Source organism: Typha angustifolia, chromosome 6, assembly GCF_048772165.1.
Source record: "Typha angustifolia cultivar Huaian chromosome 6, ASM4877216v1, whole genome shotgun sequence".
NCBI lineage: Eukaryota > Viridiplantae > Streptophyta > Magnoliopsida > Poales > Typhaceae > Typha > Typha angustifolia.
In genome coordinates, this window is record NC_133244.1 from 8,192,467 (window position 1) to 8,214,874 (window position 22,408).

Below are 22,408 nucleotides of genomic sequence, written 5' to 3' on the forward strand. Positions count from 1 at the left end.
AACGTATATAAGCAAATAGCTTTTTTCTTAAGGGTATACATGCAAAAAGTACACAAAAGAAAATGAGCAAATTCACTGTGGACCGTCGGATCGCCCATCGAGCTCTCTCGGCACGAATCACTAATCCTATTGTTTAGGATCATGAGGTCCATGAGTGAGACCTAAAATGTTTCATTTTGTCATTAAAAATAAATCTGGATCTGTATTTGAGTTTTATCGAATACTAATACTGGTTGAGATTTTCCTATCTTTCTTAATATCTTAATATTCGTATATAATGCAGTTTAAAAATATTATAAAATTAAGGTGTAAAGACCTATTATACTTTTATATGAATCTATAGTTTATTTTTCGTATATATTTACCAATTATTTATATTTAAATACTTGTATCATAAATTCTTATAGATTTTAAAAAATAAATACATATATGATTCGTATTCGTAGTTGTACTTAACGAGTATGAAAATTAAGTTCACTAAGTTTTTTTTTAATGTATACCCTTCGAAGGTACTTATTTGCCTGTGCATCTATCTATATGAAAGGGTTTTTTCTTTTTGCGTGTATACCCTTCTCAAATCTCTTATTTATGTATCTAACTATGGGCTATGTAAGAATTGGGCTATTATCAAAACTTTAAAGGGCTTAAAAACAAAAACATAATTTGGCACGAAGTTCGCCGGCCAGGGCCCAGATTATCATGTAAGGCCGTAAGGCCTGAAGCTTAATTAAAAAGACGACGCGAGATGCGATACGCTACGACGCAAGGCCCCAATTTACCCAAATCTTCCATCGTTCTTCCCTTCCGGTCTTCCAGATCACCGAAGCCCTTCTCTCTCTCTCTCTCTCTCTCTCTCTCCTCTCTGCTGGATCACATCGAAGGGCGGAAAAGGAATCGAGCAAGATGTTCAAATTCCTCAAGGAGGTGGTCTCCGGATCTGGATCCGGTATCAAGGATCTCCCGTACAACATCGGCGATCCCTACTCCACCGCGTGGGGATCCTGGACGCACCACCGAGGCACTTCCAAGGTTCCAAATCTTCATTTTCTCGCAATGTGTTATTGAATTCCGTTTAGGTTCTGCTGGAACTTGGATCTGGCGTCCCACTATTTCGATTACTTGTCTAGCCTTAAATTCGATCAGATTCACATGTAGTTATCGGAGAAATTGGGTTCCTTTCTTGTTCTCGATTCTTTTGTAATACTTTTAGAGAACGGGAATTGGTTAATTCCTCATATTGGGTTGCAAATGCGCCTTATGAAGTGGGATTAAGTGAACTTCACTGTATTATATGTATCTGGTTGGAATTCTAGTGGTTTTTATACTTCTATTGCTATATATGTTTCTCCACGTCTGTCCAATGATCGGTGCGGTTTCCTATGCTAGTGTCTGTAGTTGACATGGGGGAATAAGCTAATCAATTGATATCTGTTGTCTTGTTGATCAGGATGACGGGTCATCAGTATCCATATTTTCTCTCTCAGGGAATAACGCTCAAGACCGACTTATAGCTGCTGCTCGCAATGGTGTTAAGAGATTGCGCACCGTAAGATAGTGGATTTCTTATTTTGGAAAATGTTTATAGTCAATTTATATTAATGTGGTTATATGCAAATGTGTGATTATTAGGTATTCCAAGGTTGCTTCTTGATAGCCCATTTAGAGAAAAATTGGAGTTTTTGAGACTTTGAAAGTTGAAACTTGATTTTATTTTGCATAGTAATTGTTTTCACCTCTTGGTAAGGCAGCTTAGAAACCATCGACTGTATCTTGCAGGTAAGACATCCAAATATTTTGTCTTTCCTTCATAGTAGTGAGGCAGAAGTTATTGATGGATCTACTACCAAGAACACAATTTACATTGTAACAGAGCCTGTAATGCCGCTCTCTGAAAAGCTGAAGGAACTCAATCTTGAAGGCACACAAAGGTATGGGGGACTTCCTTTTCTGAATTCAGTGTTTCTGGCACTTATGTTTTCTCAAGTTCGTCTGTCTAAAACACAAATATGGTTCTATACCTGGTAACTTATCTGTATATTTGCTTGTAGTAATTTGTGCAATGTCTTGATTGCAATCAAGTTATTTCCAAGATTAAGCTGCAACAAGTTAATTCACTGGGACGCAGACATTTTATTGTTATAAACTGTTATGTTTTCTGGTTTGTCACAGAAGCATGTTGGTGCTGTGACTAGAATTCTCGAAAGATAGAGTATATTGTCTGTTTTAGTAGATTCTCGGGGAAAGAAAATAAAACAGTTACCACTACTATGGCCAAGTCCCTTTAATGTCATTAGAAGTTGCATTTTTATTATGAAGACGCTTCTTTTTGAAACTTTTTGTTGGTATTTCGAATTGCTCACATCTTTATGTCTACGTGGTCAAGGAATGTTATGATGCATTTAAACTTGTTATAGGTGCCACATTTTAGATAGACTACAACATTGATGATACTGACTGGATGACGGATTATCATTTTTTTCTTTGCTTTATTTCTTTGTCATTTCTTTGAGGAACTAATGTTGCTCATATATCATGTCCGCTGGTTCTCCCAGACTAAGAGTAAATAAGCAAATTTCTATGTGCTGTTGTGGAATCTTTAGAACAGTTCATGTATGTCATGCCGTTTCAGCAAACTGCATATTTCTTTGCATTACTCATGCATATAATTATAAATTAAATCTTTTAGTTCTTATAGTCCCACGGATCTATTGAATTCATGTTTTCAGTTTATTTATACCTCTTTGATCTTGAAAGCAATAGTCATGATCATCTGATTTTGAATGAACACAATTTCTTTGACCAGCCTTATTGTTATTTGCAACAATCTTGGCCTGCAATCAGTTTTGAATTCTTGAATCCCTACCATAACATGCAGCCTAAACCTTTTGAAGACAATTAATGTCATAGTTCCCTAAACTTCAATAATTCTTTAATATCCAGGGTTATGAGAAGCTACCAGAAGTTGTAATATTTGAAGGATTTTATGATTTTTCACCATTTTTTTTTATTCCCATAGCCTCACCATACTTTTGAAATGTTTTGGGATAACACTTAAAGATACTTTCCCCTAAAAGATGTACCTTAATATTTAGACGAACTGCTATCCCATTATAAATTATTTGTAGTTTTTCAGTATGCTATCCTACACATTTTGTGGAGAATGTTTACAACTTTATAGGTTACTAATGTAATCTTCCATTTACCATTTTCTTGCAGAATTTCATGCAATTATAAAGTTACATCTGGTTATGAATTGTTAATTTGTAATACAGGGATGAGTACTATGCATGGGGACTTCACCAGATATCTAAAGCAGTGAGCTTTCTAAATAATGACTGCAAACTTGTATGAATCTTTAACCGAGAATGTAAATTGCATTTTCTCTTGTTCAGTTCTTGACTGGATTCACATGCAGTGACTCTTTGCTGTTATTATTTATCATATGTTGTTGTTATTGGACGGTTGATCGTTTCTGTGTAATTTTTTTTTTTGGAATACTTATTTGCTCTGTTTGCTAAATTTTCTTTGTCATACTTGCTCAGAGATTCTAATTTTAATTGCTCTACATTTTGTTTATATATTATTCTAGTCTTACATTAGATCAAAAACAGATTTATAATAATTATGTAAGTCTATATTAACAGCTTATCTTATACGTATCCAATTTAGGAAATCCTAGCTTCAATGTTTAACTCCAATGGCAAGCCTCTTAGTAGTATTACCTTAAACTAAACCTCCAAAATTGCTTGGACAACATTGTTTAACATGAAAGCCTTCTCAGACCAGTGAGTAGTTACAAAACTTTCTGCATTGAAAGGCAATTTTTTACAGCTGATTCTCTTAGCCAATCAATTTTCAATATTCCAAGCTGTAATGTCTCCTCAAATATGCTGCATATCTATTTGGTTCATAAAGTTATCTTTTCTGTATTGTAAGGAAAAGGACATAAAAAACAGAGGAAAGCAAACAATTAAATAGATTACCCAATAGAAAGAACTATCATGTAATGCTTTCTAGCGAAATTCTTGTTGGTTGTAATTACTTACATAATTATATTATTTTGACTTATCATTTATGTCCTGCAATAAGATGGAAAATATATGCATACGTGATAGTGAGTTTACTGCTCAAGTTCAGCAGCAATTTTTTGGAAAAGAAAAGGAAAATTACAATAGATGGTGAGCCCTTAACTGATTATCTACCTAATTCATTTAATTCCAGGTACATGGCAATGTATGCTTGGCTAGTGTTGTTGTGACTCCAACTTTGGACTGGAAGCTGCATGCTTTTGATGTTCTATCGGAGTTTGATGGTAGCAATGATGCTTCTAATGGCCCTATGCTGGTAAGCGTGGCCTCAATTTTTCTGGCTGTTGCATGCTGCTTACACTTAAATACTAGAACTATAATTATTTTGATTTTATCATATGAGATTGTAGGATATTCTGTTAAAACCATGGTTAGACATTTTAGTTGCCATGCAATTATACAATTTTCCAGCAGTACCAGTGGCATTTTATACAAGACATGCATTTTATAAGATGCACTAAAAGTATTTTCATTTTCTCCGGTTCCTGTAATTGCTACTTTTTCTTTTCAAGGAATGGAGGTTGGGGTGTATAATAACCTATTTATTTAGTATGCCTGAAGATACATGCATACACAACGGTGACTTCTCTTTTTCAATATAATCTAGAAAATTGAGGAGCTGCTTAGGGTTTGGATGTTACAATCAACTTTAAAACAAATTTTGTCTAGTGATATTTCCCTACAAAAAAAGTGAGACCCCTGGCTTTCTTCCTCTTTTTGTGCTTTCTACTGGATAGGTGGACATCATGTTCATTTTCTTGTGTTGACAATATTAAATAGATTAGACATGTCATGAACAAGAAACACTTGCTCTTTTTCTTAGCATGATGTTATAATCACCATGTAAGTTCTAACATTATTTCTGTATCTATAATGCTTATGGTTTTACAAACAAATGAGACTTCTTATTTTTCTCTACCTCATGCAGCAATTTGAATGGTTGGTTGGATCACAGTACAAACCAATGGAATTGGCAAAGTCAGATTGGGCATCCATAAGAAAGTCACCTCCATGGGCAATTGATTCTTGGGGCTTAGGTGAGATTTTACTCATTTTATGGTAGTGTATACGTGTAGGTTGATAAGTCACCTAATATTTTTGGGGAAGCAGGACTGTTGTATGAGGTTTGAACAGTTTCATATTTTAGCCACTGATTTTCTGCTGTCTATTGCAAAATTATTGTAGCTAGTTCCTTGAAGAACTTTTCATCTTATAAGAATAGCTAATACCGCTAACCTGCACATAGTCGTCCATCACTCTCTGCACTTTACTAGCCGCCATGCTGTTATCCTTGCAGCCTCAAACTTTATATTCTAGGAGCTAAATATAATCCTAAATGTGTTTTGAGAGCCAAAATTTTGAAGTAGAGACCCCGAGTCCCAAGATGAATTATTAGAGGAAGTGAGGGGAGGAAGGGGCTTGAGGAGGACATGTTTAAAGGCCCATTGTATGTTATTCTATAATATTCTATTTAGTATCTCTATTGTTTTTCAAAGTGTAACTAGCCTGTGATAACTCTCGGAATTATCGATCTAATATATTAACCTCAATACCAGGTTGTTTAATATATGAGCTCTTTTTTGGTACTAAGTTGGTTAAGACAGAGGAGCTGCGGAATACTGCTTCGATTCCGAAGGTTGGTCTTTATGATTGCTTTGCTGTTTGTTGAAATATTAGATATTAATATATTATCTCTCTAATTATGTTTGGAGAAATAATGCTGTAAGTTACAGTAATCCTACTACCTATGATTCTTCTGTTCATTTTGTAGATTATACTTCAACAACTCACCCAATACTATTGGGATTTATTTCTTTTCTTGTCTCACAGTCTCTACTTCCAGATTATCAAAGACTATTAAGTTCTATGCCTTCTCGGAGACTGAATCCCTCAAAGCTTATAGATAACAGTGGTATGCTCATTATATCAGAACTATTGCCAACCTTTTTCTTTTCTTCTGATAGTAATATTGTCATATTCTGGATCTGCTGGACTTTTTGTCTGCCTTTAGTCACTATTTCATCATGACTTATAAAGTTTGATGATTAAAGAAAAAAAGACTGTTGGTATTTACAGAGAACTCTTATTTACAAAATAGGGTGTAAGGCAGTATCCACAAGTCTTGGGGGTGAATATGGGATTATAGCAAAAGTTTGCGTTTGTGTCTTGTGGATGGGTCTATTATTAATCATGATCTATGAACTAAAGGGATAATGATACTAGCTTAAAGCCTCAAAGTAATCTCAAGTGTAATGATATATTTTCTGTCTTAGATTGTCAGTTCGGCAAACTCCATTTGGTCAGTCTAAAGGGTCAAACAGAAGATATTGACAGAACAATACCAATAACAAACTACCAACTATTTGGGGTCCACTAGATGGGTCCATCTTTTCCCATTCATCTCTATTTAATGGAGGTTCTTTTCTATAAATGCATCACAACATCTTGACTAGTGCAAGCAATTTTGTTCTCAAAGGGATGTGCTAATATTGATTCTGTCAAGTAATCTCTTTTCTCTTGCATCATTCACCACTATTGAATTTGTATAAAAATTTCCACCACTATCCTTTTGTTTTATTATTCTTAGTTTTAAATGATGCTTGATTTACTGACTTTGCTACAGTATTTGCATTCTGTGTTTTTCTTTCTTGGTTTAATTTTCACCGCCTGTAGTACGATCTAATATCATATGACACCCCTGAAGTATAAAAACATACAATTTATCCCTTAAAATATCTGAAGTGTACCACTTGACACCCTTTTATAAGGGTGGATATTGTAAGTTCAGGGAGCATATTGTATGCTTTTACTTTCAGGGGTACAATGTGATATTGACTCGTAGTTCGAGGGGTGAATATGTAATTAAACCTTCTTTCTGTGATAGGTTTTTTAGATACAATCTGTATGAAAGTTTTCTTGCAAGAATGTGTCATGGTAATATATATAATTCTTATTATGAAAATTGACTCATAGTTCAAGGGGTGAGTATGTAATTAAACCTTCTGTCTGTGATAGGTTTTTTCAGACACACAATCTGTACGAAAGTTATCTTGCAAGAATGTGATATAATTCTTATTTTGTAGAATATTTTCATAATAAGCTGGTAGAGACTATCCAGTTCATGGAAATTCTTAATCTAAAGGACAGCGTTGAGAAAGATACCTTTTTCCGCAAGCTCCCAAATGTTGCAGAACAGCTTCCCCGCCAAATTGTATTGAAAAAGGTAAGTGGAATATGTATTAGGAGTCGGACACATTGTTTACAGTGGTACGATGTCATAGTTTTCATTCCGAAGTAAGTTTGCTAGATTCCTTTTGTATGTCTGATTATATTGCCATTACAGTTGCTTCCACTGTTAGCCTCGTCCTTGGAATTTGGTTCAGCTGCTGCTCCTGCCTTGACTGTTCTACTGAAGATGGGATCATGGCTTCCAGCGGATCAATTCAATGTCAAGGTCCTTTTATTTCTCTTGCTTGCAGTGCTTAACCTTCATCAATACAATTGCTTTAACCTTGGACTTAGCTGTTATCTGTCATATTCACAAGTTGAATTTTTTTTTCTTTATTTAGGTATTGCCAACCATTGTGAAGCTTTTTGCCTCTAATGACCGAGCTATCCGAGTTGCTCTTTTGCAACACATAGATCAGTACGGAGAACAATTGACACCTCAAATTGTCGATGAACAGGTTGTGATTATATGAAATGTCTGAGTGTGCACAGCTTCGAAAAGTTCTTTTATCATTTTAACAGAAACAGCTGAGTAGCAGTCCATATAAATGTCTTTTGTGTATCTGTAGGTATTCCCTCATGTTGCCACAGGATTCTCTGATACCTCTGCATTTCTTCGTGAACTGACACTGAAGTCTATGCTCATTTTGGCCCCGAAGGTAATGCTTTTCTGTCAGGACTTTTCATTTTCCACTATTGTTGCTTATTTGGCGTAATGTGAGGATGATACACTGGGATCTGGGATAGACGTTTCATTTCTTTAAAATTTGGCGAGAAAGAACTGAGAAGTAAAAAATGAGCAGAAAATGAACTTTGGCGACTCAGTTGTGTATGATCTCTTTATGTATGATACTTTCACATTTTTAACATTGACTCTATTCCTTTCTTTTTTTGTGTGTGTTTCTATGGCTAGAGCTTGCTCACATGCTATGGCTTTTCTGCCCGTGACCATTGCATGCAGCTACCTTCAGTATTTGCATTATCCGCCCAAAAGTTTTACTTGTATCCAAGTGATATTTCATTAGGCTAAATTATTTTGATTTTTATATATTAAAAAAATATTGAAATCAGAAAAGGAGACTTACAAAACCAGAGCCAAATGGTGGAAACCGACAGAAACTCCGAAACATTTCACTTTCCAAGAACTGCAACTGAAATTGAAACTGAAACTTTGAATCTTGGTTGCTAATGTGATTTTTAAATAACATAGTTTGGAAGGTATTGTATTGTTTGTGTATTAGGTATGTATAATTTCTGTCAAAGACTAAATTTTGGAAGACAACTTCTAAATCTCTTGCATGACAATTCAACCTTTTGGTTTTATGTCTTTTTCTGGTATATTAACCTCAACTGGCTTTTTACTGCAGTTATCCCAGCGCACTATTTCAGGATCTTTATTAAAGTACCTTTCCAAGCTACAGGTGGTCTTTTAACTTGTGTATTAACAATATTCTTTACTTCTTTTGTTGCTATGCTAAGTTTAACTGCTGCTAGATCATTTCAGTTCTTCAAATTCTCATAGTCTATTTAATTGAACCAAGATGGTTATGTCAATGTCGAATTGCATTTGTAACCACACCTTTTGTTAAAACTGTTGCTTGTTCAGGTGGATGAAGAACCAGCAATCAGGACGAACACTACAATTCTACTTGGGAACATAGCTAGCTACATGAATGAGGGGGTTGGTTCTAAAGCTGCCTACTCTCCTTCACTCTTCCTCCCTCCTACTCAATCTCTTGCTATCTTGAATCCTAGTGGTCTTCCTGATGTATTTAATAATGATTCATGCAAACAAATCCCACCTGTAGAAGTTGGTTTAAAGAAAATGAGAAGTGATGCTCAATATCCACCCTTTAATTTATTGTGCTAAATAGTTGTTTAGACTTATGATGTATTTGGGAGTCATGCTTTTATTGGATGCAGTCTCAAAACAAATTACCCAATAAAATTTACTCGCCTATCTTTCTAGGATCCCATAAATTTTTAAGTTTTTATTTGAAGTCCTGAAGTTTATGCATTCCCAATGTGGATAGTTGGGTGGATTTTTGTGCAGCAGACTCATAATGCTCATAAGGCCTTTTTTTTGGTATGAATAATGCAGACAAGGAAGAGAGTCTTAATTAATGCATTTACAGTTCGTGCTTTGAGAGACAACTTCCCTCCAGCTCGTGCCGCAGGTATATCACCTTGCTTAGATATCAGTGATTCATATTTAATATTTTCCATAATTATAGCAATCATTGCTATTAAGAGTTATTTAATTGTAAAATTTTGGTGTGGCAGGAGTTATGGCTTTAAGTGTCACTAGTTCATATTATGACATAACAGAGGTTGCAACTCGGGTCCTGCCTAACATCGTTGTTCTTACAATTGATCCAGATGGGTAATATATCACTTAGCACTATTCCTTCCCTGCTCAGCTTTTTCTTGCCTATCTAACAGAGGAAATTATATATATTATTTACAAAGGACATAAGTCTTATGATTGGAGATCTGTGATTCTGTATTCCATGTAATGCACAAATTTTGATCGCCTTTTCTAGTATCAGTCTTTTATGGTATAGGCCTTCTAATTTTCATTCAATTTTTTTGCTTTTTGCTGACCAAGAATTATGATTTTCATTCCCTCACTTGGACCTATATTGGATTAGTTGCATGTATTAAACATTTACATGGATTATCTGCTTTCCTTAATCAGGATTTATTTGCCCCGGGAAATCCCTCTGTACATGGTCTGTCACAAACTCACAATGATGCATGCTGAGCGGCACGACCATTGTTGACCAGTACAGAGTGTCATTCTGCTGTAGCTCAATGAGCAAGACAGGCAGAGATGCTTAAGAGGCGCCCTTCTAAAATTTGTTAGTGCCTTAGTGGCAGTGGTGGCACAATGAGATCGTCTTCCCCTTTCTGTTATGCCTCTCAGTGCTCTCTCTTGCACCTGCCCCTCTCTCCTCTTAGCTTCTTCTCCCTCTATTTTGTAATGATGTGCCACGAAAACTAACAAGTGCATATTGAATGGCACATAAAATTTTGATCTTACTGACCTGGATTTAATGTTATAATTGGTTGCAAGATAGTTTGATGTTCAGGAGCCATTATGTTGTAAGTTTCTGTATTGTGTGAACTCTGAATTCATTGTTCGGATAAGCTTATGGCATGTCGCACCATATAGTTATGTTCTTCAAAGTAAATCCTACTGTGTTGTTTCACTAAATTATGCTTTTATTTCTTTCAGTGATGTAAGAACAAAGGCATTTCAAGCCATTGATCAATTTCTGCTGATAGCAAGGCAGCACTATGAAAAGGTATGTAATCTTTCTTATCTGTTTATATTAATAAAGATACAAATGTTTCTTGAGAGAGAAGTTTTAAGTGCCTTTTGTTTATTACATATGTTATTATCTGCAAAGTTTGACTTCTATCGACCATTTGATATCCGCCACTGGCATTCATTTTTTTTGTCTTGGTTCTGTTTGACGATATATGCAAACAACATATTCACTCTGGACTAACTTTCATTAGAGGACTTATTGAGTTGTACCTGATTATCAGTCACCAATTGAGTACATTTTATCTTCTTAATCTTTATGTTCTGGAAGATATTTGCAAGCATCAGTGATACGAGGCCTGCAGTTAGGCCTTTCTGTTAGTTCCTACCTTCACCACTAGAATCCTTTTTTTTGCTTGAATGATAGTTGAACTATTTTTCTTATTTTTAGATTAATGTGGGAGATAATAGTGGGGCTGAAGGTGGTGGAATTCAGTTAAAGCCCGGAAATGCCAGTTTGCTTGGGTGAGTCACATCTTCATAAAGAGTATTCTTGATCTGCATATTTTTCATATTTATATGCTGATTTTGTTCTTTTCGTGCAATACTATAAGCATTATTCTTGTCCATATCTATACGTGTTTATTGCTGTCTATGTGCACCACTTCATGGATGTGGGTTTCAGTAAGAGCTATAGCGAAGGTTAACATGGGGCATTATTGTTATTACTTAGGTTTTTGGTCCATTTGGATTCTTGTCAGTAGATGGTCACTAAACAATCCGACTTACAAACCAGTTGTCTCAGCTGAGTTTTGTTTGCAGAAATAAATAAAGGAAAATGGAGTTAGACTAATTTATTATGGAGTTAGACTAATTTATTCTTTCACTCCACTACTGGTCCCAAGAGTGATGTACTGTCTTCTTTGCATTGCCGTAAGTTGTCATCAACTTAATTGATACTGTTGAGCCTTCTCATATCTCACTTTGAGGGCATATATCTGGCAATGCAATAGTTTTACATAAATAGTACCTTTCTTTACCGAGCAGTACATACTTGTAGCATGTTAAGCTTAGGCTAATAAATTTCTTTTGGAATACTTTCATCTTATTGTTTCATTATATGGAGTACAAAAGATGTATCTATTCATCTTTGACTCTTTGTTAATCACTGCACATTCAGCAATGTCTCTCTTAAGATGAGCCCGTAGGTGTACTCATGATTATTTAAAAACTTGGAGTTGACAAAAAAACTAATACGCAGGTGGGCGATGAGTTCTCTTACACACAAGGGAAAAACTTCTGAGCATGCTCCAGTTGCTTCTGGAAATGCTAATAATACACTAATTTCAGCTTCCTCCAGTGCTAGCTCAGGTAATTGCTTTATTACAAATCATCTTTGAAAATCTTCATTGACCATGATATTTGTAGGTCCAATAACAATAAATAGTCAAGTTGGGAATACAATAACCATAAATAGTTGCTCCTGCATAATTTTCAGAAAATGCAATACAATGAGTAATATAATCATGAATACTGTTATCCAGTTATCCTACAATTTCTATGTACATGTTGATATCGACTGGTGGAAAGGAACAAAAACCTTTATTTGCTATCCTCCATTCAATTGCTTGGTTAGATCATATTTTAATTCAGATGTCCTGCTTTGGGAGAATGAAGATCTGCTTGTATTAGGAATCACCATTGTCCATTCATTATATTTGATGTTGGATGTTTGATATTTGAGATGGCTGAAATTCCAGCTCACTTAACCTTGTAAAAGAATAGAAGATATGAACAATTAGCGTCTCCCTAAATGTGTCCGACAACTAATGCTTCTTCATTGTTCTTGTGAAATCTCTAGTTATCGATGCTCCAGGTGTTGCAGCAGGTCATGCAACATCCACTTCCAGCTCTCTCGAACAACCTACCCCTCCATCACCAAGGTCAGTAGATGGATGGGGTGAACTTGACAATGGAGATCTCCATGATGATCATGATAGTGATAAAGAAGGATGGGACGATATTGATCCACTCGAGGAGCAGAAGCCACCTCCACTACTTGCAAACATACAAGCTGCTCAAAAACGGCCAGTAGTGCAACCTAAGCCACAAGGCAAGTTTTTTTGTTTCCATTGAATGAAAACACAAATGATCTATTTTTTATACAAGTGATGGCATAAAGCCTGCTGGAATTGCCCCTGATTTCCAGTGCTTTATTGTTGCTTATTTCAGCATCCAGAACCCAACAAACAGTAAAGGCTTTAAAGATAGAAGAGGATGATCTCTGGGGCTCCGTTGCTGCACCAGTGCCTAAAACTACATCAAAGTCATCAGATACAAAATCTTCATCCTCCCATGACGATGAAGATGATCTGTGGGGTTCTATAGCTGCACCGCCACCAAGATCAAGTAAGAAACCTCTGAAGTCAACAACAGCCAATGACAATAGTGATCCATGGGCAGCAATTGCTGCCCCTCCACCTACTACCAAAGTGAAGCCCCTATCTTTGGGAAGAGGTCGAGGAGCGAAGCCAGCACAACCAAGGTTGGGTGCTCAACGAATAGGTAGAACATCTTCAAGTGGACTATGAAGTTGAATTTATGGGTAGTTATACAAACATGTTAAGAGAGCACAAATGCTCAGTCTTGCCTTTATCAAGGGGCTTCTATTTTTGTGTACATTTTTTGACATTTATTTCAAGTAATTAATTGGGCGTATGTATTTTTTTAGAATTACCGTGAACATGGTTTCCACTTTCCAGGTGTGAATTTGTAAATTACTATGATTACCTTGTATGTCATTAATAGAATGCTTTGACTCCTGCTGTTATTCTTGCTCTCCAGCGATGGATTTTTTGCTTTTTTACTAGTGGTGATAAGAAAAGCTCTGTAAATTTGTTTTGAATTGCACAAGAGAACTATAGCATGCATTACTAACAAATCCTTCTCCATCTTAAACAATGTCCGAATGGCACCATCAACCCAAGCATTTTATTTTGTGATCAACTATGATTACATGGTATGCACCTCTCCGTCACTATAAATATAAATAAGGAGCGAGTAAAACAATCCAATTGATGCACTACGCTAAAGAAGCTTAACAGGTTTATAAAAATAAATCTAGAAGTCCAAAACGTATTCAATATATTCTTTAACGTAATTCCCAACATATCCAAGCGATATTCAGATACCGTTAACTCTCCCATATTGAGGTATCCATACTTGTCATAAATTTACTCACCAAAATAAGAAAAATTGCTAAACTTCAAACAATGGCAAAGTGGAGGGAGATGTAATGGATGCAGCAAAGAGAAAAAAAAGACAATCTTTCTATGTTTTGTCTATAAAAAACTAGAGTTGGCGGCGACGAGAAAGAGAAGTAGAGGTTGAAGAAGTTCAAATATAATCACCATTAAAATGCTTATTCTCTTCAAATGACATTGCACATGCACAAGAAGATCAAATAGAACCCGATAGATGGAGTTCTCTGAGAGAAGGGTACTCATTTTATCTCAGTTTGTATGTAACCTCAAGGCAACTGTCCGCAAATCGTAACATCCAACCTTCAGATTGAAGCATCTCATAGCACAAAAAATGAAAGAATTAAATAGAAGTTATACAGTGGAGAGAGATGACATAGTGCAAGTGTCAAGATGCTAGTTTGATTCCTCTAATTCCACATTTTAGTGAGAGAATAGCTCATGCAATAAACTTATCAATTCAAACATTCTAGGGCAAATAACAAAGTACCAACCAAGACATTCCTATCCATTTGCTTTCTCACCGAATAATTCATCAACTGTTGTAGGGTAAGCAATTGAGAAAATTTAATCGATCCAATCCCCAAAAATTGAGGTAAAGGGGAATGGGATCCAGACCTTTTTCAAAATCTCTCTATTTGTATCACATTGACAGAATTTTGTATACCCTCATATGATCCAATTAGAATATGAGAGTAGGTTGGGCCAGAGTTAATCCGACTCGCTTTCATCCCGAGCAAAAATCCTAGCCTCTCCATCATCTTCGGCTTCTATTATTTCTACTCGGTAACCAAACCCAATAGGCTTTCTTATATTTCAATGTGAGCTCGATAGCCACCTCGTGCACAAGCACAAACCAAAAACTTTCTATTATATTCATTTGGAACATTAAGCAGTTGGTGTAAATTCCTCCATGTTCTATAGTTTGGGGCAATTGGGAACAATTTGATAAAAAAATTTAGTACCTGAAGTCATATATGTAAGTAAAAAGGGGAGGAAATTCCAAGCAATGAAAACTTCTGGAGACAAAACTCTCAAACAAAAATATAGGCACACACTGTTTATATGTTATGTATAAGAAGCCCCTAGATATGCTGGCCGCATGAAAGATATAATGCCTTAAACATTTTGCAGCAAAATGGCGCCATTGTAAATAAAACAAGTGTGAAAATGAACCTCAATTAATTATTAATCAAACTAGTGTTGAATTTGACAAGGATAGTAGCAAGTTGATAACAAACTTGACTACAATGAGATCACCAGATATGCAATCAACAGAATTTCCAGCGATTGTTGCAGTTTACACAAGTTACAAATGTTGTCATTGGTTCATCTGCACTCCGAGTTTGCAACTGGTAGTACGTTGTTTTCCGCTGTCCACACCTGCCGCACTTAAACTGATCTGTTGTTGCCTTAGGAGCCCCTGCTCGTTCGCAGTCGAATAGAGCCTTCTCTTTGATCTGTCTATTTGCAAGCTTCCTCTCATCACTAGCCATCTCTTCAGGAGTCATATCAACAAGTTTCTCAGGTTTGACATCTCCAATGAGAACCCTTCTTCGCAGATCAGTGTTGTTATCAGCCCGTAAGTTAAACATTATGGATCTATATTTATGCTTATGAGCACCTGTAGAACGGCCTAACTTTTCAAACAGCACAGACTCTACAGTTACAGCAACTCGGATTGGGTCACATGCATCTACTTCATCCAAGATGTTTCTCACTTCTTCTCTTTCATCTTTGGTCATCTCTCCAGAAACTCTAGAGAATGCCTCAGCAAGAAGTTCTCGGATTTTATCTCGTGTAGGATCATTACTTTTGATCATTGCCGTAAGCTTTGGAGGTCCACAAGGGGCTAATGATGGTTTCATATTACCAGAAACCTTATTCTCTTCCTTTGGGATCTTCTCAGCCTTCCCAAATTGAGCCCCAGATCCATTGTTTCCAGTCTTCTCAACCTTGATGCTTACTGACTTAGAACTCCCAAGATTGGATTCTCCTTTCTCATCCTTGGTATTTGCTGACTTCGAAATTCTGTCAATCTTTACAGAAGCAGCTTCTGGGATCTTCCCGGCCTTGACGACCAGTGCTATGTCAGACTTGTGTTCAACTTTAACAGAACTTTTATTTTCAGAAGTTCCATTTTTCTTACCATTGGCAGTCTCCTCAAGAACAATGTTTTTCCATAATCCTAATAAGTCGGAAGCCATTGCTTGAATCTCTGAGTGTGGATGCTTAGTAAGATATCGAAGGCGCTTTCCAACCTGTGAGGGACAATAACCAAAAAAATGAATGGTATACAAGAGAATTGCACAAGAGAATAACTAAGGGACCAATAAGACTCTAAACATGTGTTCTTGCACCAAACAGGACACTGAGTAGTAGAAAGCAAATCAAGTAGACATAAAGTATGATAAGTCATTCAAATATATTCTTCACCTCTCCATCTGGTTTTCAGTATTAATATGTTACAACAAATGAATCTAATTACTGGACAGCATATGAAAAGAAATGACGGTGCTTACATAGCAATCCAGCAGTTGCAGCAAAGAGCAAGAACATATATAATCTACTTATCTGACAAGTGCAAGACTATAATAGGTAAATCACTACATTGTTTAAGTTTAGAAAATCAGTAGACCTGTCCATGTTGGTCTTGATTTTGGTTTCAAATATGAGCAAAAGCTTCCAATCCAGATTAACAAAAGCATTATTTCTCTGCATTTATCACGTAAGAGTTTTGGTTTTCTAAAGTTTGATCTTTGTAAAAGTTGAACAAATTTCCACGCAGTAGTTGAATGAATCTCCCAATTTCTAAATCAACTCCCTCTACTAATGCAAATATGAAGGGCGATCCTACAACAGATTCATTTCAGTAAGTGAAAATTACTTTCACAAAATAAAAACCTATACCTTTGTGATAACCTCTGGTCCCATATTACTAATACTTTTCGTCAATTGCAAGCAATATAAAAGGCCACAAAGTGCTTTACAAGGAAGCAATGATGCATACAATTTTACCAACCTAACACCAGTTTCTTTCATCTCTACATAGGCTAATCTTCATATAAGCCCTAAAATTTCCAGCAAAATTCCCACTTTCTTTGATTCAAAGCAAAGCGAAAAAAGATATCTCCATCACAAGCATTAAAATACCCAACGACGAAGGAGATAAAAGAAAACCATAAACCGCCGAAAAGAAAAATCAAGAAACAACCGAAAAATCACAACTTGAAACCAAAACTAATACCTGGGTAGCCACCAAAACATCAGTAGTGACCCTGATCCTCTTCAGCCTCTTCAGCGCGTCAATGCACCGATCCGCTTCCGGCGAGCCTTTTCCGCCGGCCTCCGCCGCCGCGTCAGCCGCCTTCTTCGCCGCATCGAAGGTCTCAAGCAGCTCCTTCTCCATCGATCCCGAATCGGAGCTCAAGCAATCAAACCAGCAAACGGAACTAATCTACCAAATAAACTACGAGATCCGCAGGAGAGGAGAAGAGGAGATCAAAACCCTAACAAGCTGAAAGGTAGATGAATCCTAGAATAAGATATCTCGAATAAAGGAGAGGTCTTTGGGGTTTTCCTCCTCACTGGTCGGATGTCGTCGCGTTGGAAAGGGTGGGATTGGGAGGGCGAAGAAATTATCTTACCGGGAGATTGTTTTATATACCGGTAGGAACTGTAATTTTTACGGGTTTCTTTCCCAAATCCAACATGGATTATAAGATATCTGACTGCTAATTGACTGACACGTATAAAGACCACATTGGTGGTTTTTTTTAAAAAATACTTGGAAAAGCGAAAACTTTTTGTAATTCTAATTATTATTTTATATCAATTAACATTTAAAATGATTGGGATTATGAAAGATCAATTTACTACTAGATCCAAATGGTAATTATGATAAAAATTATTTATTTAATTTTAGGGTTTTGGACTTGAACCCGGTAACCCGGTAACTAGATCCGAACCTTTCTCGAGGATCTAATCGTAATTTAAAGGCCAAAGAAGCAACACGAAACACCCTAACGAAGTTCACCTATAAATAATATACGATTAACCTATCCATCCCATCCCACCCCCCTCTCGAATAGCGGCGGCCTCTTCTTTCTTTCGCTCTTCTCCTATAGAGAAGGAAATTTTAATGGTAAGGCTCCCCTAATGTTAGCAAAATTCATAGAAAAGTACCTCGGTTTACTTAGGTTGCAGATTGGAAAGAGAGTGAAGCATGCGATGTTGGATTTTGTTGGTCGCATGTAAAACACTTTTAAGTTTGATCTCTTTCCCACAAGGAAGCAGAACTTTAATGCTTGTCTGCCTCCTCTTTCAGTGGCTTGCAAGTTTGGCTGTTCTGTTACATGCATCTCTTACACTATCAAATGGGTTATTCTGCATCCATCCATTGTCGTCCAATAAAAATAAAATTCTTTCTTTCTTTCTTTCTTTCTGGGGAAAATATGGGTGACACTGTTAAAGACATTAATAAGGTGTAGAAGAGTAGAGTTTTGCTGGGATTTCCATAGTTTTACTCAAAAGAACAGTCATGGAAATAAATGGATTCGCACGATATACACGTCTTGAGATGAGATAGATATACATAAATTTAGCGAATCTAAATAAGCATGTTGAACTTTATAACTCAAAAGTGTGCAAACATAGTGCAATGGCACCTCTGTGAACTATTTTAGGGCTTCCTTAGCGTAGTGCATCAATTGGATTGTTTTAGTCGCTCCTTATATATATATTTATAGTGACGGAGAGGTGCATACCATGTAGTCATAGTTGATCACAAAATAAAATGCTAGGGTTAATGGTGCCATTCGGAGAAGGATTTCTTAGTAATGCATGCTATAGCTATAGTTCTCTTCTGCAATTCAAAATAAATTTGCAGAAAGCTTACCTTATCACCACTAGTAGAAAAGCAAAAAAAATCCATCGCTGGAGAGCAAGAATGACAGCAGGAGTCAAAGCATTGTATTAGTGACATACGAGGGAAGTGGAAACCATGTTCACGGTAATTCTAAAAAATGCATACGCCCAGTTAATTACTTGAAGAAATAAATGTCAAAAAGTGTACATAAAAATAGAAGAAGCCCCTTGATAAGGAAAGGCAAGACTGAGCATAGGGGCTTCACTTTGGTAGAAGGTGGAGGGGCAGCAATTGCTGCCCATGGATCACTATTGTCATTGGTTGTTGTTGTTGTCTTCAGAGGTTTCCTACTTGATCTTGGTATCATCGTCGTGGGAGGATGAAGACTTTGTAGCTGATGACTTTGACGTAGTTTTAGGCACTGGTGCAGCAAAGGAGCCCCAGAGATCAGGGGCAATTCCAGCAGGCTTTATGCCATCACTTGTATGAAAAATAGATCATCTGTGTTTGCCTTGTGGCTTAGGTTGCACTACTGGATCAATATCGTCCATCCTTCTTTATCACTATCATAATCATCATGGATTTATTTTTATAAACCCGTTAAGCTAACCCGTTAACTTAGCCAACCTCCCCCTACCCCTGTCTCTCCCCCGCCTCCCGTCTTTCTAACCGATTCGTGCCCTAGAAAGAAGACCCTATATCTATATATATAGATACGTATCTCCCCACTCCCCCCGCGTCTCCCCTCTCTCTCGACGAAAGAGCCGAAGACGACTCCCCTACTCTCTCGGCACTCGACAGCAACGAGTCGAGGGCGACGCCGGTCTTCCTCTCTCTCTCTCTCGCCGGTATCTCTTCTCCCTCTAATTGTCTCTCTTTTTTTTCCTCAATTTCTTTTCTCAGTTTTTCCTCACTTTCTTTTGAATTTTCTTCATCTGATTTCTTCCGCTTTCGCCTTCTCAATTTTTTATTTTCAATTTCGTTTCTCGGCTTTCTTTGTTCTTTCCCTTTTCTCAAATTTTCTACCTTGTTCTCTGATTTTTTTTCTTCTATGTGGAACTTCTCTGTTTATTTCAGAGAAGAAAAACCAATTATATGTTGAATTAGAATGTTAGAATTCTTATCCTAATAGTAACAGTTAGATTAGTATAGTAGAACTTCTCTGTTTTATCTCATTTTTGCTATTAAATGCTTATGTAGATAATAAATATATTGAAATATTGAATGCAATGTTATGTGTAGGTTATCACTACAATATAATTTTTTGTTTGGCACATACACATGTATAGATTGTCATTAGAGTATTTTTTTTATATAAATTATTTATTGCATTATCCTAGAAGTATTATATCCTGTTTTTTTGAGAATTTGCCGCATCCAATATCCGTATCCTTGCTTCATAGGTAATTTCTATAAGTTTAGTGGCATCCAGACATGAAAGCTGGAAGAAAGAATCTGAGGAGGGCATGCGAGGACGATGTACTTTGTCTGCAAGAAGGTCAGAGCATCATGCAGGTCATATCACTTAGAGGATCCAATCTAATTGAGGTATTAATGGTGCATTCTGAGTTGCATGTTGTATTATTTTCCCTTGACTCTATTAAGGCATGAACTTTCTATAATATTGCAACAGTAGAGCAGCTAATTCTTTTTAAATTTTGTCAGTTTAATAGTGTGCATCATTTCAGTGGGTGAGAATTTGGTATAATGTCGACATGTAAAATTTCTTTTGTTGCATCAGTTTGTTCGTGTGGAAATGACATATGACCTGAGGAAGTTATCGTCTCTGGGCAGAAAATTTTTAAATTAAACAAATCGCAAGTTGATGATGAATCTCTTTTCTTTTTGGGTGTCTGTGGCTAGAAAGCACTATTATTGCTCAATATGTTTGTCAATGCACCAGCAATATTGCAGCTTTAGGTCATCTCATTAAGAAAATTTGGGACAGACATGCTGGCTTCATTGAGACAAGTATGTGGTTGATGTTTTTCTTTTGGCCTCCAACATAAGGGGGTTAATAAGTACATTAGAGATTTAAAAGCATAGGGTAACAATGAGCATCAATGCTCCTCATGTGACATAGGAAATTTAAGTTTAACCAGTCACATAGGAAGTTAGGAAGATGTTGCAAATTTTATATGGCATCACAAATTGTCCATCGGAATGGTGAGAAACTCTGGCAACAACAAGTATTGTCTTATCTTTACTTTCCAGAGAGATAAATTCTGCAACTTTTAAAGTAGATAGTAAGATATGGTCCTTATTCTTTTCTATATCTGGTTCACTCATTCCTCCTAACTCTCTGATCTTATGTTGATTTACTTCTCATAGGTTATGGATGCAAAAGGTGTAAAATCTCTAGCCTTATTCCCAGCCAAATTCCAAAAGAGCTTTTGGATTAAAAGAGGTGACGTCACTTATACTAGCTTAAATCACAGGGTTTTCCAGCTCTTTTGGTTACTTGAACATCTGCAATATCTAGACTATTATTGAAATGAATTTGAACTTTTCTGATTTATCCTGTGTAGGGAGTTTTGTGGTGGTGGATGAAAATGGGAGAGAGCAGGCTCTTGAGTCAGGTAGTAAGATAGCATGCATGGTGTTGCAAGTTCTTTTCCATGACCAAGTTCGAACTCTTGAAAAATCATCAGAATGGTGAGTTAAACATAAAAGGAATTTAATATGGCTATCTTAGGTGTCTATGTGATCATGGATGGAGTCACGTAGAACTAAGAGGGGGCCATAAAGCCCCCTTGATTTTAAAATCCTCCTTTATTGGGAGTTCTAAGTAAGCTGTAGATAAAGTCCATTAATAATTTTCTTGTTTCTACTACTTTTCTTTGATAAGATACAAAAAAATTTCCAAAAAAATTTCCAAAAAAATTTCCAAAAAAATTTCCAAAAAAATTTCCACTCGAGACAGCTACTATCGGAAGCTAAACCAAAGTACTTCTAGATTATTTTACTTTTGAAAAAGAACAATGTTGATGATAAGTTGATTTATCAATTGTCCATTTTTCCGTATGCTAGGCCTACTATCTTCAAAAGTACTGCAGTGAATGATTCAGCCGTGGTTCATCTAGAACAACCAACGTTAGAAGGGGAAGAAGTCGTAGATTCTGACCAAGAGGATGACCTCCCGCCGCTTGAAGCAAACATGAATAGAAATAGGCCTGCTGAACTCTATTCAGATTCTGATTGTTCTGGTTCTGATACTGATTCTTAGAATGCTTTAAACAGGGAACATTCTTGATCCCTTCTATTTTGGAAGTGCTGCTCTCTTCTTCTGTTTTGCGGATGTACAATTTTTCCTCCATAGTGATAGAATGGCCTTCGATGCTGAGAATTTGTTATGTTATTGACTTTCTTTAATGAAATAACTTTTTATGTCTTCCTTGGTGACTTAGAAGTCTAAAGGAAATTGTGTATGTTTGATGGCTGGCAGCAGGAATTAATCAGGATGATAGAATATATCACTATGATTCCTTTTCTGTAATATATCTATATTTCTACCAATTCTGCTTGGCGATGTAACTTTTGTCGACATCATAAGAACGTTGAACCATTTATTACGTTGCTGATTCTTTGTATGCTCTTGTGATTTGTCTTGGCTGTATGTTTTCTGATATTCTTATAAACTGAAGACAATTACAGTCATTAATACGTAGATTCTTCGAATCATATGTATCAAATC

General features: G+C 36.3%; 3 protein-coding genes across 6 annotated transcripts; 2 read left to right on the forward strand and 1 right to left on the reverse strand.

Moving 5' to 3' along the window:
• The first annotated feature begins 753 nt into the window (after positions 1-753).
• On the forward strand, positions 754-13,421 carry LOC140761208 (uncharacterized). The gene is made up of 21 exons (XM_073098451.1): positions 754-1,029; positions 1,448-1,546; positions 1,777-1,928; positions 3,273-3,345; positions 4,222-4,344; positions 5,017-5,125; positions 5,645-5,724; positions 5,919-6,000; positions 7,172-7,311; positions 7,432-7,542; positions 7,658-7,774; positions 7,886-7,975; positions 8,684-8,737; positions 8,923-8,997; positions 9,418-9,493; positions 9,600-9,699; positions 10,555-10,624; positions 11,039-11,112; positions 11,849-11,958; positions 12,449-12,700; positions 12,820-13,421. Exons 1-21 carry the CDS (start codon positions 904-906, stop codon positions 13,176-13,178), a joined length of 2,472 nt encoding a protein of 823 aa, XP_072954552.1. The 5' UTR covers positions 754-903; the 3' UTR covers positions 13,179-13,421.
• Positions 13,422-15,010: 1,589 nt separating this feature from the next.
• LOC140761678 (transcription elongation factor TFIIS-like) lies at positions 15,011-17,485 on the reverse strand. The gene is made up of 2 exons (XM_073099107.1): positions 17,095-17,485; positions 15,011-16,108 (listed from the first exon to the last, which is right to left on the reverse strand). The coding sequence occupies exons 1-2, from the start codon at positions 17,254-17,256 to the stop codon at positions 15,119-15,121; spliced, it is 1,152 nt and encodes a 383-aa protein (XP_072955208.1). The 5' UTR covers positions 17,257-17,485; the 3' UTR covers positions 15,011-15,118.
• Positions 17,486-17,898: 413 nt separating this feature from the next.
• LOC140760788 (uncharacterized) lies at positions 17,899-22,210 on the forward strand. 4 transcript variants are annotated; one of them, XM_073097798.1, is made up of 5 exons: positions 17,899-17,991; positions 20,118-20,262; positions 21,046-21,121; positions 21,243-21,369; positions 21,745-22,210. In XM_073097798.1, the coding sequence occupies exons 2-5, from the start codon at positions 20,149-20,151 to the stop codon at positions 21,938-21,940; spliced, it is 513 nt and encodes a 170-aa protein (XP_072953899.1). In that variant the 5' UTR covers positions 17,899-17,991; positions 20,118-20,148; the 3' UTR covers positions 21,941-22,210. The 4 variants fall into 4 exon arrangements, with proteins under 4 accessions (XP_072953899.1, XP_072953901.1, XP_072953900.1 ...); XM_073097800.1 differs by having other exon boundaries at positions 17,950-17,991; positions 20,147-20,262; XM_073097799.1 differs by lacking the exon at positions 17,899-17,991 and adding an exon at positions 18,045-19,562 and having other exon boundaries at positions 20,147-20,262.
• The last annotated feature ends 198 nt before the right edge of the window (positions 22,211-22,408 follow it).